Here is an 18,104-nt window from a genome sequence, read left to right as displayed (position 1 = left end):
GCTGATTATTCTCTGATAGTGTTAAACCCTTGACTAGGGGAAAGCAGTGACTGCCTGGGTGCATCAGTATGTTAGTGGTATCTAGGCATCTGACCAGCCTTATAATAGGTCAGTGGTGGCAATGTGTGAGTTATTCTCCACCTCACAATGAGATTGAATGGCAGTAGATCAGCCCCTGTAGTCATGCTCACATCCTGTGCTGAAAGGCCTGGTTTGTGACATTGGTGGCAGCGGTGGGATCTGCTGCTGGTTCCTGACATTGCACAATCAAAATAACTCTAATGATTTGACAATTGTTCCAGAGTTTTATTTTAAGCAATGCGATCACACTGTAATTCAAATGTACAACCATAGTAACAGGATGGATCTTTATGTTTAATACATTTTCTGGTAAATAGCTTTGTTTTCTCTTTGTGATTTTTTTCTGTTTAAAACAATTGTAATTGTGCTTAAGGCCTCATGCACAAGGGCAGATTTGATTTGTGGAACCCTGCGCGGGAGAACTGCAAATCAAGCCGCCCATAGGGAGACATGGGCGCTCACAGAGCAGCTAAAAGCATGCGGATGTGATTTTCAATTACGTGTGGATCGCACGCGCGGGTAGAAATCGCAGCATGCTCTATTTTTCTGCGGATCCCCCAGGGACAGCTTTCATTGAAGTCAATGGAAGCCGATCAATCCGCAGCACACCCGTAGTGGAATCCGTGCGTGCCCATGTGCATGAGGCCTGATCCCCGTATGCGAGGAGGTGCATCAGCATTCCTGTCTGCATGAATAGTAAAAATAAAATGAAATGCCACAAGATACCCGTTTTAGGTATAGTATCCTCAGGGCCGTATTTCAGACCGTTCATTATAATTTCTCTTCTAAATGATTTCTGTTGATCTCTGCCTCTGTGCTCATTTGTAGCGGCCTTAGTGTTTCCTTTAAGGAGATATCATCCACTTGTTTCTTGTCACCCCCGTTGGCCTCTTCTTGGATCCACTGAGGCAAACATTCTTGGTCCGAATTACTTCTAACATACCCCGGCAAATTCATATGTCCATCGACTTGTTTGTGAACACTTCGACTGACCTTGCTGGAGATCAGTACCATCCGAGAGGTGGTCACCATTTGTGACTGGCTGCTGGTGCTGTGGGTCATGTTGGTCAGGACGGAGGCGTACCGGAAGTTACCGCAGCGTGTTGTGCTTTTCCAGTCAAAAGCAAGATTCCATCTAGTCCATGTTTTCTTTATTTCTGTTTGCACCTTAAAAGCAAAGCACAAGAGAACATTACGTCTTGTAGCGTACACAAGTGTAACTCATGCTAAACAATGGAAGTGACAAGGTAAGCACACAGATCTCACTTAGGGAAGGAGTGGTAATAGAAGTAGATTCCTAGTCGGGACTTTAGCTTGACTTCTACAGGAAGAATACAGACTTAGCTGATTTTATGGAAAATAGGGCCTTGGGCAGTGATACACACAGGCTTCCTAAGGAGGCGGGGGGGGGTCCAAGTATATTGGTGCTTATGGCAAAGATGGCAAAATTCCCTTCCTTCAGCTTGACAAGCTCATATATTACATCACATATTGTTACATAAGAAGTGCTGATAGGCCTTTATTCTGGTGATCGGTGGAGGTCCAAGGGTACATTGATGGGCTGTACTAACAATAGGCCATCAAATGAAAATCCCTTGAATGATAAAATCCCGTCCACAGGAAAATATACAGCTCAATATGAGGCTGTCTGTCCACGGGCGAGATGTCATAGTTAGATCCGTGGCGATAAATCGCCCGTGGAGCTCGTGTGACACCCATTCCATAGGAAAACTATGGAAAGTGCAGCCCAATGTCCATGAGAGAAGAATCATAGCAATTCTCCGCTCGTGTGATTAAAATCACGGCATGCCGAAATTCTCCGCGGTGAGTCTTTGAATTAGATAGGCTCATTGTGGAGACCTTTTAGTGCCCCCCCCCCCTCTCCTCCTCCTGTGGCAGAATATCGCTAGTGATATTCCGTCGCGGCCCAGGACAGGTAGCCAATCAGTATGCAGATAGTTCTCCATCCGGTTGAAAGAAGTTTTTTTATTTAGTATGGCGTTACCTCTTCACCTACTTACAGTGGTTTGATTGGGGGATTTCTGTGTACTAGGAAACCCCAGCCTATGTCTTCATCTATATATATAAAATTGAATGTATGCGTGTCTGCGCGTCTGTCTGTCTGTGTTTGTCCTTTATGCGCTACTACACCATCCGATCGCCATGAAACTTTGGGAAGTTGTTGAGTACACTCCTGGGAAGATTATAGGCATAGTACAACTATCCTACGATAAATGGCGCGCGTGCGAGCGTCGTCGACAGTTACGCCCCCCCACGTAGATCGTTCGATTTCCATCACTGCCACTAATTCTCTCACTTCCCAATGTCGTAGAAACATGAAATTTGGCACAAGCATTGATTATGTCATAAACAGGAAAAGCTAATGGGTTCAAACTCAATTATTCAATTCTAAGCACCAAAGAATTAGCGTCCAAATTTTACGTACGGAATCTAATTTTCTCGCTTCCCAATGTCATAGAAACTTGAAATTTGGCACAAGCATTGAATATGTCATAAATAGGAAACGCTAATTGGTCCCAACTCGATTATTCAATTCTATGCGCCAAAGAATTAGCGTCCAAATTTTACGTACGGAATCGAATTCCCTCGCTTCCCAATGTAATAGAAACTGGAAATTTGGCACGAGCATTGAATATGTCATAAATAGGAAACGCTAATTGGTCCCAACTCGATTATTCAATTCTAAGTACCAAAGAATTAGCGTACAAATTTTACGTACGGAATCTAATTTTCTCGCTTCCCAATGTCATAGAAACTTGAAATTTGGCACGAGCATTGATTATGTCATAAATAGGAAAAGCTAATGGGTCCCAACTCCATTATTCAATTCTATGCGCACAAGAATTAGCGTCCAAATTTTACGTGCGGAATGTAATTTTCTCACTTTCCGGTGTCATAGAAACGGGAAATTTGGCACGAGCATTGATTATGTCATAAATAGGAAAAGCTAATGGGTCCCAACTCCATTATTTAATTCTATGCGCAAAAGAATTAGCGTCCAAATTTTACGTACATAATCCAAATCTCTCACTTCCCAATGTCATAGAAACATGAAATTTGGCACAAGCATTGATTGTGTCATAAATATGAAAAGTTAATAGGTCCCAACTCGATTATTCAATTCCAAGCGCAAAAGAATTAGTGTCCAAACTTAAATATATAAGCCCTTCCCTGCAATTCATCCAGAAATGTGTTACAATTAGAGATGAGCGAACGTACTCGGTAAAGCACTACTCGTCCGAGTAATGTGCTTTATCCGAGTATCTCCCCGCTCGTCCTGAAAGATTCGGGGAGCGCCGCGGAGCGGGGAGCTGCAGGGGAGAGCGGGGAGGAACGGAGGGGAGATCTCTCTCTCCTTCTCTCCCGCCCGCTCTCCCCTGCTCCCCGCCGCAACTCACCTGTCAGCAGCGGCGCTCCTCGAATCTTTCAGGACGAGCGGGGAGGTACTCGGATAAAGCACATTACTCGGACGAGTAGTGCTTTACCGAGTACGTTCGCTCATCTCTAGTTACAATAAAAATATATACCGTATATACCGGCGTATAAGGCGACGGGGCGTATAAGACGACCCCCCAACTGTCACCTTATACGCCGTTTTAAGAAGAAAAATAATGGATCCGCGCTCCGAGAATTGGCACTTACTCAAGTTTTATTCACACACTACGCGTTTCATCCCTCCGTGGGGACTTTTTCACTTGAAAAAGTCCCCATGGAGGGATGAAACGCGTAGTGTGTGAATAAAACTTGAGTAAGTGCCAATTCTCGGAGCGCGGATCCATTATTTTTCTTCTTAAAACGGATTTCTTCTGAGCGGCTCTCTGTTAGAGAGACGGAGGACGGACGCAGCTCCCCAGCTGACTGGCCCAGCAGGACACCAGGGAATTAAAGGCACAGTACTTTTAAGACGATCTGGACAAGGGGTGTGAGTGAGGATCCTATTTCATTATATAGGATCTTTACTGTGCACCGGGTGAGTGAGGCATTATTTTATATACATTACCATGATATAAGTCACCGATACCCTCTGGGAGCGCTACCCTGATTTTTTGCATATTATTCTCAACCTTATACGCCGGGAATACAGCGGAGCAAAGAATAAAAATCATTAATCACTTCTCCTGGCGTTCTGCGGCGCTGCTGCAGGCTGTCACTCCCTCCTGGTCCCCGGCAGAGCATTGCTTTCTGGACACAGGGCTTGAAATCCCCGCCTCCAGAAAACACACGTGCCTTCAGCCAATCACAGCCATTCAATGACATCATGCTCGCTCATCTCTAGGTGTTATCTATAAATATAAAATTGAATGTATGCGTGTCTGCGTGTCTGTCTGTCTGCGTGTGTGTCTGTCTGTTTGTCCTTTATGCGCTACTACACCATTCATCCGATCGCCATGAAACTTTGGGAAGTTGTTGAGTACACTCCTGGGAAGATTATAGGCATAGTACAATTATGCTATGATAAATGGCGTGCGTGCGAGCGTTGTCGACAGTTACGCCCCCCCACGTAGATCGTTTGATTTCCATCACTGCCACTAATTCTCTCACTTCGCGATGTCGTAGAAACATGAAATTTGGCACGAGCACTGATTATGTCATAAATAGGAAAAGTTAATGGGTCCCAACTCGATTATTCATTTCTAAGCGCCAAAGAATTAGCGTCCAAATTTTACGTACGGAATCTAATTTTCTCGCTTCCCAATATCATAGAAACTTGAAATTTGGCATGAGCATTGATTATGTCATAAATAGGAAAAGTTATTAGGTCCCAACTCAATTATTCAATTCTAAGCGCAAAAGAATTAGCGTCCAAATTTTACGTACGGAATCTCATTCTCTCACTTCCCAATGTCATAGAAACTTGAAATTTGGCACGAGCATTGATTATGTCATAAATAGGAAAATGTAATGAGGTCAAACCTGATTATTCAATTTTAAGCGCCAAAGAATTAGCGTCCAAATTTTACGTATGGAATCTAATTCTCTCACTTCCCAATGTCATAGAAACTTAAAATTTAGAACGAGCATTGATTATGTCATAATTAGGAAAAGATAATGGGTCCCAACTCGATTATTCGATTCTAAGCGAAAAAGAATTAGCGTCCAAATTTTACGTACGGAATCTAATTTTCTCACTTCCTAATGTCATAGGAACATGAAATTTGGCACGAGCATTGATTATGTCATAAATAGGAAAATATAATGGGTCCCAACTCGATTATTCAATTCTAAGCGCAAAAGAATTAGCGTCCAAATTTTACGTACGGAATCTAATTTTCTCACTTCCCAATGTCATAGAAACTTGAAATTTGGCACGAGCATGGATAATGTCATAAATAGGAAAAGCTAATGGGTCCTAACTCGATTATTCAATTCTAAGCGCAAAAGATTTAGCGTCCAAATTTTACGTACGGAATCTAATTTTCTTACTTCCCAATGTCATAGAAACTTGAAATTTGGCATGAGCATTGATTATGTCATAAATAGGAAAAGTTAATGGGTCCTAACTCGATTATTCAATTCTAAGCGCCAAAAAATTAGCGTCCAAATTTTACTTACGGAATGTAATTTTCTCACTTCCCAATGTCATAGAAACTTGAAATTTGGCACAAGCATTGATTATGTCATAAATAGGAAAAGGTAATAGGTCCCAACTCGATTATTCAATTCTAAGCGCAAAAGAATTAGCGTCCAAATTTTACGTACGGAATCTAATTTTCTCGCTTCCCAATGTCATAGAAACTTGAAATTTGGCACGAGCATTGATTATGTCATAAATAGGAAAAGTTAATGGGTCCCAACTCAATTATTCAATTCTAAGTGCAAAATAATTAGCGTCCAAATTTTACGTACGGAATCTAATTCTCTCACTTCCTGATGTCATCTATTTATATAAAAAGGAATATATGTCTGTCTGTCCTTTTTGCGCTACTACACCATTCATCTAATCGCCATGAAACTTTAGGATGTTGCTGAGTACACTCCTGGGAAGATTATAGGCATAGTACATCTATCCTACGATAGGTGGCGTGCGTGCGAGCGTCGTCGACAGTTATGCCCCCCCCAGACAAAGATTGTTTGATTTCCATCTCTAGCACAAAAGTAAAAGGCATTACGAGCAACGGGATGCGTGTTCAACTACAAAATGACGCATCCACCAAACGTTTCGCAAGACAATTGCTGGATATTGAGAATGCTGAGGTAAAATGAAAGCTGTGCTGTGATTGGTTGCAATTTCTTATACTGCTGAAGTAAAATGAAAGCTGTGCTCTGATTGGTTGCTTTTTCTTATACTGCTGAGGTAACATGAAAGCTGTGCTGTGAATGGTTGCTATATATTATCCCGCTGAGGTAACATGAAAGCTGTGCTGTGATTGGTTGCTATATATTATACTGCTGAGGTAACATGAAAGCTGCTGTGCTGTGATTGGTTGTTATATATTATACCACTGAGGTAACTTGAAAGCTGCGCTGTGATTGGTTGTTATCTAGATATATAAAAACGAATGTATGTATGTATGTCTGTCTTCGCGGCAACGTGCGACGGGTACACTAGTCTATATATATAAAATTGAATGTATGCGTGTCTGTCTGTATGCGTGTCTGTTTGTCCTTTATGCGCTACTACACCATTCATCCGATCGCCATGAGACTTTGGGAAGTTGTTAAGTACACTCCTGGGAAGATTATAGGCATAGTACATCTATCCTACCATAAATGGCGCGCGTGCGAGCATCGTCGACGGTTACCCCCCCCCACATAGATCGTTTGATTTCCATCACTGCCACTAATTCTCTCACTTCCCGATGTTGTAGAAACATGAAATTCGGCACAAGCATTGATTATGTCATAAATAGAAAAAGCCAATGGGTCCCAACTAGAGATGAGCGAACCTACTCGTTTCGAGTAATTACTCGATCGAGCACCGCGATTTTCGAGTACTTCAGGAAAAGTTAAGGGGTCCCAACTCGATTATTCAATTCTAAGTGCCACAGAATTAGTGTCCACATTTTACGTACGGAATCTAATTTTCACACGTCCCAATGTCATAGAAACATGAAATTTGGCACGAGCATTGATAATGTCATAAATAGGAAAAGTTAATGGGTCCCAACTCGATTATTCAATTCTAAGCGCCAAAGAATTAGCATCCAAATTTACGTACAGAATCTAATTCTCTCACTTCCCAATGTCATAGAAACATGAAATTTGGCACGAGCATTGATTATGTCATAAATAGGAAAAGTTAATAGGTCCCAACTCGATTATTCAAGTCTAAGCGCCAAAGCATTAGCGTCCAAATTTTACGTACGGAATCTAATTTTTATCGCTTCTCAATGTCATAAAAACTTGAAATTTAGCACGAGCATTGATTATGTCATACATAGGAAAAGCTAATGGGTCCCAACTCGATTATTTAATTCTAAGTGCCAAAGAATTAGCGTCCAAATTTTACGTACGGAATCTAATTCTCTCACTTCCCAATGTCATAGAAACTTGAAATTTGGCACGAGCATTCATTATGTGATAAATAGGAAAAGCTAATGGGTCCCAACTCGATTATTCAATTCTAAGCACCAAAGAATTAGCGTCCAAATTTTACGTACAGAATCTAATTTCCTCGCTTCCCAATGTCATAGAAACATGAAATTTGGCACAAGCATTGATTATGTCTTAAATAGGAAAAGCTAATGGGTCCCAACTCGATTATTCAATTTTAAGTGCAAAAGAATTAGCGTCCAAATTTTACGTACGGAATCTAATTCTCTCACTTCCCGATGTAATTTGGCATGAGCATTAATAATATCATAAATAGGAAAAGCTAATGGGTCCCAACTCGATTATTCAATTCTAAGCGCAAAAGAATTAGCGTCCAAATTTTACATGCAGAATCTAATTCTCTCACTTCCTGATGTAATCTATATATATTTAAATGAATGTATGTCTGTCTGTTTGTCTGTCTGTCAGTCCTTTATGCATTACTACACCATTCATCTGATCGCCATGAAACTTTGGGAAGTTGCTGAGTACACTCCTGGGAAGGTTACTGGCATATTACATCTATCCAACGATAGGTGGTTCGCGTACGGGCATCGTTGACAGTTATGCCCCCCAGACAAAGATCATTTGATTTCCATCTCAAGCACAAAAGCAAAAGGCATTACGAGCAACGGGATGCGTGTTCAACTACAAAATGATGCATCCGCCGAACGTTTCGCAAGACAATTGCTGGATATTGAGAATGCTGAGGTAAAATGGAAGCTGTGCTGTGATTGGTTGCTATATATTATACCGCTGAGGTAAAATGAATGCTGCGCTGTGATTGGTTGCTATTTTTTATATTGCTGAGGCAGAATAAAAGTTGCGCTGTGATTGGTTGTTATTTCTCTTACTGCTGAGGTAACATGAAAGCTGCGCTGTGATTGGTTGTTCTATATTATACTGCTGAGGTAACATGAAAGCTGTGCTGTGATTGGTTGTTATATATTATACTGAGGTAACATGAAAGCTTCACTGTGATTGGTTGTTATATATTATAAAGCTGAGGTAACATGTAAGCTGCGCTGTGATTGGTTGTTATCTAGATATATAAAAACGAATGTATGTCTGTCTGTCTTCGCAGCAACGCGCGACGGGTAAGCTAGTCTATATATATAAAATTGAATGTATGCGTCTCTGTCTGTCTGTATGCGTGTCTGTTTTTCCTTTATGCGCTACTACACCAATCATCCGATCGCCATGAAACTTTGGGAAGTTGTTGAGTACACTCCTGGGAAGATTACTGGCATATAACAACTATCCTATGATAAATGGCGCGCGTGCGAGCGTCGTCGACAGTTACGCCTCCCCCCCACACGTAGATCGTTCGATTTCCATCATTGCCACTAATTTTCTCACTTTCCGGTGTCGTAGAAACGTGAAATTTGGCACGAGCATTGATTATGTCATAAATAGAAAAAGGTAATGGGTCCCAACTGGATTATTCAATTCTAAGCGCAAAAGAATTAGCGTCCAAATTTTACGTACAGAATCTAATTTTTTCACTTCCCAATATCATAGAAAATTGAAATTTGGCAAGAGCACTGACTGTTATAAATAGGAAAAGCTAATAGATCGCAACTCGATTATTCAATTCTAAGCGCCAAAGAATTAGCGTCCAATTTTACGTACGGAATCTAATTCTCTCACTTCCCAATGTAATAGAAACTTGAAATTTGGCATGAGCATTGATTATGTCATAAATAGGAAAAGTTAATGGGTCCCAACTCCATTATTCAATTCTAAGCGCAAAAGAATTAGCGTCCAAATTTTACGTACGGAATCTAATTTCTCCCTTCCCAATGTAATAGAAACTTGAAATTTGGCATGAGCATTGATTATGCCATAAATAGGAAAAGTTAATAGGTCCCAACTCGATTATTTAATCCTAAGCGCAAAAGAATTAGCGTCCAAATTTTACGTACAAATCTAATTCTCTCACTTCCCAATGTAATTTGGCACGAGCATTGATTGTGTCATAAATAGGAAAAGTTAATAGGTCCCAACTCGATTATTCAATCCTAAGCGCAAAAGAATTAGCGTCCAAATTTTATGTACGGGATATAATTCTTTCACTTCCCAATGTAATTTGGCACGAGCATTGATTATGACATAAATAGGATAAGTTAATGGGTCCAACTCGATTATTCAATTCTAAGCGCAAAAGAATTAGCGTCCAAATTTTACGTACGGAATCTAATTGTCTCACTTCCTGATGTCATCTATATATATAAAAATGAATGTCTGTCTGTCTGTCCTTTATGCATTACTACACCATTCATCCAATCGCCATGAAACTTTGGGAAGTTGCTGAGTACACTCCTGGGAAGTTTACTGGCATAGTACAACTATCCTACGATACGTGGCGTGCGTGCGAGCATCAACGACAGTTATGCCCCCCAGACAAAGATCATTTGATTTCCATCTCAAGCACAAAAACAAAAGGCATTACGAGCAACGGGATGCATGTTCAACTACAAAATGATGCATCCGCCGAACGTTTCGCAAGACAATTGCTGGATATTGAGAATGCTGAGGTAAAATAAAAGCTGTGCTGTGATTGGTTGCTATTTCTTATACCGCTGAGGTAAAATAAATGCTGCGCTGTGATTGGTTGCTTTTTTTTATATTGCTGAGGCAGAATAAAAGTTGCGCTGTGATTGGTTGTTATTAGAGATGAGCGAGCGTACTCGTCCGAGCTTGATACTCGTTCGAGTATTAGGGTGTTCGAGATGCTCTTTACTCGAGACGAGCACCACGCGATGTTCGAGTCACTTTCATTTTCTTCCCTGAGAAATTTGCGCGCTTTTCTGGCCAATAGAAAGACAGGGAAGGCATTACAACTTCCTCCTGTGACGTTCCAGCCCTATCCCACCCCCCTGCAGTGAGTGGCTGGGGAGATCAGGTGACACCCAAGTATTAAAATCTGCCCCGCCCGCGGCTCGCCACAGATGTCATCCTCCAACAGGGAAATCCCAATACAGGCTATATCACAGGCAGTGTGCTTTTTCACAAAAATTGGTAAAAAAATACTATATTTGGGCTGCCTGTGACCGTCTTCAGTTTACGGCGTGTGTGCTGGGGGTAGTAGTCGCTGACTAATACCCAGCCTTGCGCATAATTTTTTCTGGCTGCACTGTGCTTTCAATAACCACAGTCATCCTCCAACAGGGAAATCCATATACAGGCTATATCACAGGCAGTGGGCTTTTTCACAAAAATTGGTAAAAAAATACTATATTTGGGCTACCTGTGACCGTCTTCAGTTTACGGCGTGTGTGCTGGGGGTAGTAGTCGCTGATTAATACCCAGCCTTGCGCATAATTTTTTCTGGCTCTGCTGTGCGTTCCGTAAGCGAAGTCAGCCTCCAACCACAGGCCAATAAGTGGCACATTTAATTACAGCGTTCTGTTTCTGCTCTACTCGTAATACACCATGCTGAGGGGTAGGGGTAGGCCTAGAGGACGTGGACGCGGGCGAGGACGCGGAGGCCCAAGTCGGGGTGTGGGCAGAGGCCGAGCTCCTGGTCCAGGTGTATCGCAGCCGACTGCTGCGGGATTAGGAGAGAGGCAAGTTTCTGGGGTCCCCAGATTCATCTCACAATTAAAGGGTCCACGCGGTAGACCTTTATTAGAAACTGAGCAGTTTGAGCAGGTCCTGTTCTGGATGGCAGAAAGTGCATCCACCAATCTATCGACCACCCAGTCTTCTACACCGTCCACTGCTGCAACTCTGAATCCTCTGGCTGCTGCTCCTCCTTCCTCCCAGCCTCCTCACTCCATTAAAATGACACATTCTGAGGAGCAGGCAGACTCCCAGGAACTGTTCTCGGGCCTCTGCCCAGATTGGGCAGCAATGGTTCCTCTCCCACCGGAGGAGTTTGTCGTGACCGATGCCCAACCTTTGGAAAGTTCCCAGGGTCCGGGGGATGAGGCTGGGGACTTCCGGCAACTGTCTCAAGAGCTTTCAGTGGGTGAGGAGGACAATGACGATGAGACACAGTTGTCTATCAGTGAGGTAGTAGTAAGGGCAGTAAGTCCGAGGGAGGAGCGCACAGAGGATTCGGAGGAAGAGCAGCTGGACTATGAGGTGACTGACCCCACCTGGTTTGCTAAGCCTACTGAGGACAGGTCTTCAGAGGGGGAGGCAAGTGCAGCAGCAGGGCAGGTTGGAAGAGGCAGTGGGGTGGCCAGGGGTAGAGGCAGGGCCAGACCGAATAATCCACCAACTGTTTCCCACAGTGCCCCCTCGCGCCATGCCACCCTGCAGAGGCCGAGGTGCTCAAAGGTGTGGCAGTTTTTCACTGAGAGTGCAGACGACCGACGAACTGTGGTGTGCAAGGTTTGTCGCGCCAAGATCAGCCGGGGAGCCACCACCACCAGCCTCACCACCACCAGCATGCGCAGGCATATGATGGCCAAGCACCCCACAAGGTGGGACGAAGGCCGTTCACCGCTTCCGGTTTGCACCACTGCCTCTCCCCCTGTGCCCCAACCTGTCACTGAGATCCAACCCTCCTCTCAGGAGACAGGCACAACCGTCTCCCGACCTGCACCCACACCCTCACCTCCGCTGTCCTCGGCCCCATCCAGCAATGTCTCTCAGCGCAGCGTCCAGCCGTCGCTAGCGCAACTGTTTGAGCGAAAGCGCAAGTACGCCGCCACGCACCCGCACGCTCAAGCGTTAAACGTGCACATAGCCAAATTGATCAGCCTGGAGATACTGCAGTATAGGCTTGTGGAAACAGAGGCTTTCAAAAACATGATGGCGGCGGCGGCCCCGCGCTACTCGGTTCCCGGTCGCCACTACTTTTCCCGATGTGCCGTCCCAGCCCTGCACGACCACGTATCCCGCAACATTGTACGCGCCCTCACCAACGCGGTTACTGCTAAGGTCCACTTAACAACGGACACGTGGACAAGCACAGGCGGGCAGGGTCACTATATCTCCCTGACAGCACATTGGCTGAATTTAGTGGAGGCTGGGACCGAGTCAGAGCCTGGGACCGCTCACGTCCTACCCACCCCCCGAATTGCGTGCCCCAGCTCGGTGGTGTATGCTTCCTCCACTAAACCACCCTCCTCCTCCTCCTCTACGCAACCTCTGTCTCGCAATCAAGATGTGTCAGCAGCAGCACGTCGCCAGCAATCGATGTCGCGCAGCGTGGCAGCACAGCGGTGGGCAAGCATCAGCAGGCCGTGCTGAAACTACTCATCTTAGGAGAGAAGAGGCACACGACCCCCGAACTGCTGCAGGGTCTGACAGAGCAGACCGACCGCTGGCTTTCAACGCTGAGCCTCCAACCGGGCATGGTCGTGTGTGACAATGGCCGTAACCTGGTGGCGGCTCTGCAGCTGGGCAGCCTCACGCACGTGCCATGCCTGGCCCACGTCTTTAATTTGGTGGTTCAGCGGTTTCTGAAAAGCTACCCACGCTTGTCAGACCTGCTCGGAAAGGTGCGCCGGCTCAGCGCACATTTCCGCAAGTCCAAGACGGACGCTGCCACCCTGCGGACCCTGCAACATCGGTTTAATCAGCCAGTGCATTGACTGCTGTGCGACGTGCCCACACGGTGGAACTCTACGCTTCACATGTTGGCCAGGCTCTATGAGCAGCGTAGAGCTATAGTGGAATAACAACTCCAACATGGGCGGCGTAGTGGGAGTCAGCCTCCTCAATTCTTTACAGAAGAGTGGGCCCGCCAGGTCCTTGGAAACTTTGAGGAGTCTACCCAGATGGTCAGCGGGGATGCTGCAATTATTAGCGTCACCATTCTTCTGCTATGCCTCTTGAGAAGTTCCCTGCAAAGCATAAAGGCAGGCGCTTTGCGCTCGGAAACGGAGGCGGGGAAGACAGTATGTCGCTGGATAGTCAGAGCACCCTCATGTCTATATCTCAGCGCGTTGAGGAGGAGGAGGAGACAGCTTGGCCCACTGCTGAGGGTACCCATGCTGCTTGCCTGTCATCCTTTCAGCGCGTTGAGGAGGATGATGATGAGGAGGATCCTAAAAGTGATCTTCCTAGTGAGGACAGCCATGTGTTGCATACAAGTAGCCTGGCACACATGGCTGACTTCATGTTAGGATGCCTTTCTCGTGACCCTCGCGTTACACGCACTCTGGCCACTGTGGATTACTGGGTGTACACACTGCTCGACCCACGGTATAAGGAGAACCTTTCCACTCTCATACCCGAAGAGGAAAGGGGTTTGAGAGTGATGCTATACCACAGGACCCTGGCAGACAAACTGATGGTAAAATTCCCATCCGACAGTGCTAGTGGCAGAAGGCGCAGTTCCGAGGGCCAGGTAGCAGGGGAGGCGCGGAGATCAGGCAGCATGTAGAGCGTAGGCAGGGGAACACTCTCCAAGGCCTTTGCCAGCTTTATGGCTCCCCAGCAAGACTGTGCCACTGCTCCCCAGTCAAGGCTGAGTCGGCGGGAGCACTGTAAAAGGATGGTGAGGGAGTACGTAGCCGATCGCATGACCATCCTCCGTGACGCCTCTGCTGCCTACAACTACTGGGTGTCGAAGCTGGACACGTGGCCTGAACTCGCGCTGTATGCCCTGGAGGTGCTTGCTTGTCCTGCGGCTAGCGTCTTGTCAGAGAGGGTGTTTAGTGCGGCTGGGGGAATCATCACGGATAAGCGTACCCGCCTGTCAACTGACAGTGCCGACAGGCTTACACTCATAAAGATGAACAAAGCCTGGATTTCCCCAGACTTCTCTTCTCCACCAGCGGACAGCAGCGGTACCTAAACAATACGTAGGCTGCACCCGCGGATGGAAGCATCGTTCTCTATCACCATAAAAAACGGGAACCTTTTAGCTTCATCAATCTGTGTATTATATTCATCGTCCTCCTCCTCCTCCTGAAACCTCACGTAATCACGCCGAACGGGCAATTTTTCTTAGGCCCACAAGGCTCAGTCATATTACTTTTGTAAACAATGTTTATTTGTTTCAATTCTCATTAAAGCGTTGAAACTTGCACCTGAGCCAATTTTTATTTTAAGTGGGCTGCCTCCAGGCCTAGTTACCAATTAAGCCACAGTAACCAAAGCGATTAATGGGTTTCACCTGCCCTCTTGGTTGGGCATGGGCAATTTTTCTGAGGTACATTAGTACTGTTGGTACACTAATTTTTTTGGGCCCTCGCCTACAGTGTAATCCTAGTAATTTTTATGGGCTTCGTCTGCACTCATGCTACAGCAAGGTGTGTGGGGTTGGCCTACACTTTTGCTACATAAATGTAACTGGGGCCTTGTCTATACTGCAACTACTGAAATGTGAAAGAGACTGTTATCTCCCTAAACTGCTGCAACGGGAATGTTACTGTGGCCTGTATTGACTGCTACTACTACTGAAATGGAACTAATACTGTGCTCCCCCTATACTGCTGCTTCGGAATTGTTACTGGGGCCTGTCTTGACTGCTACTATTACTGAAATGGAACTAAGACTGTGCTCCCCCTATACTGCTGCTAGTGATATGTTACTGGGGCCTGTCTAGACTGCTATTACTACTGAAATGGAACTAATACTATGCTCCCCCTATACTGCTGCCAGTGATATGTTACTGGGGCCTGTCTAGACTGCAACTACTACTGAATTGGAACTAATACTGCGCTCCCCCTATACGGCTGCTAGTGATATGTTACTGGGGCCTGTCTAGACTGCAACTACTACTGAAATGGAACTAATACTGTGCTCCCCCTATACTGCTGCTAGTGATATGTTACTGGGGCCTGTCCCTAATGCTACCGCTGAAATGTTACTAATTCTGGGTTGACTATACCGCTGCTAATGCTATGTCACTGTGGTATGGGAACGGAGGCTTCCCAAAGACATGATGGTGGCGAGGCCATTTCCCACCAACGCGGTTACTGTTAACGTACATATTACCAGTCTGACTGGGGCATGCACTGTGGGCCGAAGCCCACCTGTATTGTATGTGACGTTACCTCAGCTGTGCTCGGCACTGCAATGGGATTTGTTTATGTACTGCCGGTGGGTTCAAGGGAGCCACCCATGCTGTGGATGCACACTGAATTCCCATTGCGGAGTTGTACCTGCCTGTGACTATTTATAAAAAACCCCGGTCTGACTGGGGCATGCAGTGTGGGCCGAAGCCCACCTGCATTTAATCTGACGTTACCTCAGCTGTGCTGGGCACTGCAATGGGATTTGTTTATGTACCGCCGGTGGGTTCCAGGGAGCCACCCATGCCGTGGGTGCACACGGATGTCCCATTGCAGATTTGTTCCTGCCTGTGACTATTTATAAAAAACCCCGGTCTGACTGGGGCATGCAGTGTGGGCCGAAGCCCATCTGTATTTAATCTGACGTTAGCTCTACTATCCGGGGCACTGCATTGGGACAAACTACAGGAGCAATAGGCGCTAATGAGACGTGCACAGCTATGCTAGCGTAGGAGTCCGCTGTAGGCCCGCGATTGCTGAGGGTTAGTGCAGAGGCCTATGTCCTGGGTGCAGTGAAAGTCCGTTTCCTGCCTAGGATTGCTGAAGCTGTGGGCCGAGGCCTATGTCGTGGATGTGGTGCAAGTCTGCCATGTTTGGCTAGTCAGATCAATTTTTGGTTCATGTCTTGGGTTTCCTAGGACCCACCTATGCTGTTGGTGCAAACTTAGTTCCCATCGCGGTGTTTGACCTGTCTGGCACAAAGACACTGACTGACTTAGGTAGGGGGCAGAGCACAGACAGCTTTCCCCTTGCAGTGTCGATTGTGCTATGCGACACCTTGACAGAATGAATAGTGTGTGGCACATGGATTCCCCATTGCTATGCCCACGTGTGCAGCTCCAGATGGAGGTGGCACAGGATTGGATTTCTCATTGCTTCTGTACAGCATTGTGGGCTATCACCCTGCCCCTTTTAAAGAGGGTCGCTGCCTGGCCCTGCCAACCCTCTGCAGTGTGTGCCTCCGGTTCCTCCTCATGGCAGACGCACTCATAAATAGAGGGTGGTGTGGCTATGAGGCCAGCGTGTGGCATGAGGGCAGCTGAAGGCTGGGCAGGGACACTTTGGTTTGCGCTGTGGACACTGGGTCATGCGGTGGGGGGGGGGGGGGGGTTGGGCAGCATGTTACCCAGGAGAAGTGGCAGCGGAGTGTCATGCAGGCAGTGATTGTGCTTTGTTGGAGGTAGTGTGGTGCTTAGCTAAGGTATGCATTGCTAATGAGGGCTTTTCAGAAGTAAAAATTGTTGCGGGGGGGGGGGGGGGGTCCCACTCTTGCCGCCATTGTGGCTTAATAGTGGGACCTGGGAACTTGAGATGCAGCCCAACATGTAGCCCCTCGCCTGCCCTATCCCTTTCTGTGTCGTTCCCACCACTTTCTTGAATTTCCCAGATTTTCACAAATGAAAACCTTAGCGAGCATCGGCGATATACAAAAATGCTCGAGTCCCCCATTGACTTCAATGGGGTTCGTTACTCGAAACGAACCCTTGAGCATCGCGGAAAGTTCGACTCGAGTAACAAGCACCCGAGCATTTTGGTGCTCGCTCATCTCTAGTTGTTATTTCTCTTACTGCTGAGGTAACATGAAAGCTGCACTGTGATTGGTTCTTATATTTTATACCGCTGAGGTAACATGAAAGCTGCATTGTGATTGGGTGTTATATATTATACCACTGAGGTAACATAAAAAAGCTGCGCTGTGATTGGTTGTTATCTAGATATCTTCGCAGCAACGCGCGACGGGTAAGCTAGTATATTATAAAGCTGAGGTAACATGTAAGCTGCACTGCGATTGGTGTTAGTAGAGATGAGCGAGTATACTTGGTAAAGGCAATTGCTCAAGCGAGCATTGCCTTTACCGAGTACCTGCCCGCTCGAGATGAAATGTTCGGGTGCCGGCGCGGAGGAGCGGTGAGTAGCGGCTGTCAGCAGGATGGAGCGGGGGGGGGGGGGGGGGGGGGGGGAGAGGGAGAGAGAGATCTCCGTTCCGCTCCGCTCTCCCCCGCCGCTCCCTGCCCACCGCCGGCACCCGAACGTTTCATCTCGAGCGGGCAGGTACTCGGTAAAGGCAATGCTCGCTCGAGCAATTGCCTTTACCGAGTATACTCGCTCATCTCTGGTTGCTATATATTATACCACTGAGGTAACATGAAAGCTGCGCTGTGATTGGTTGTTAATTATCTAGATATATAAAAACGAATGCATGTATGTCTGTCTGTCTTCGCAGCAACGCACGACGGGTAAGCTAGTCACAAATAAAATAGAGTCCTTGACTCACTAGTCGACTGCTATAATTTCTCTTGTCTGTCAGTATCCAAGACAAAGAGACAATATGTACTTTTAGATAAAAAGTTATACTGCCATACAATGCCAAATAACACTTCCATGCAACGCTCACATAATGCTGTCCATCGGTGCCCAAGTAATACTGCCATATAGTGTCTAGAATATAACTTAATTCAACATGCAAATAATACTACTGTATAGTGTTCA

General features: G+C 45.9%; 1 protein-coding gene across 1 annotated transcript in view; it reads right to left on the bottom strand.

The window, feature by feature from the left end:
* Positions 1-339: 339 nt before the first annotated feature.
* The window catches only part of PTH2R (parathyroid hormone 2 receptor), a 314,768-nt gene continuing 297,003 nt past the window's right edge, over positions 340-18,104 (bottom strand). Inside the window, exon 13 of the mRNA XM_066577651.1 lies at positions 340-1,248. Within this exon, the coding sequence (XP_066433748.1) occupies positions 853-1,248 (396 nt within the window). The 3' untranslated portion in view covers positions 340-852. The remainder of the gene's footprint in view (positions 1,249-18,104) is intronic.

Source organism: Eleutherodactylus coqui, chromosome 8, assembly GCF_035609145.1.
Source record: "Eleutherodactylus coqui strain aEleCoq1 chromosome 8, aEleCoq1.hap1, whole genome shotgun sequence".
Classification (NCBI taxonomy): Eukaryota; Metazoa; Chordata; class Amphibia; order Anura; family Eleutherodactylidae; genus Eleutherodactylus; species Eleutherodactylus coqui.
The sequence above is the reverse complement of the archived record's forward strand: the minus strand, read 5'-3'. Positions and strand labels throughout refer to the sequence as shown.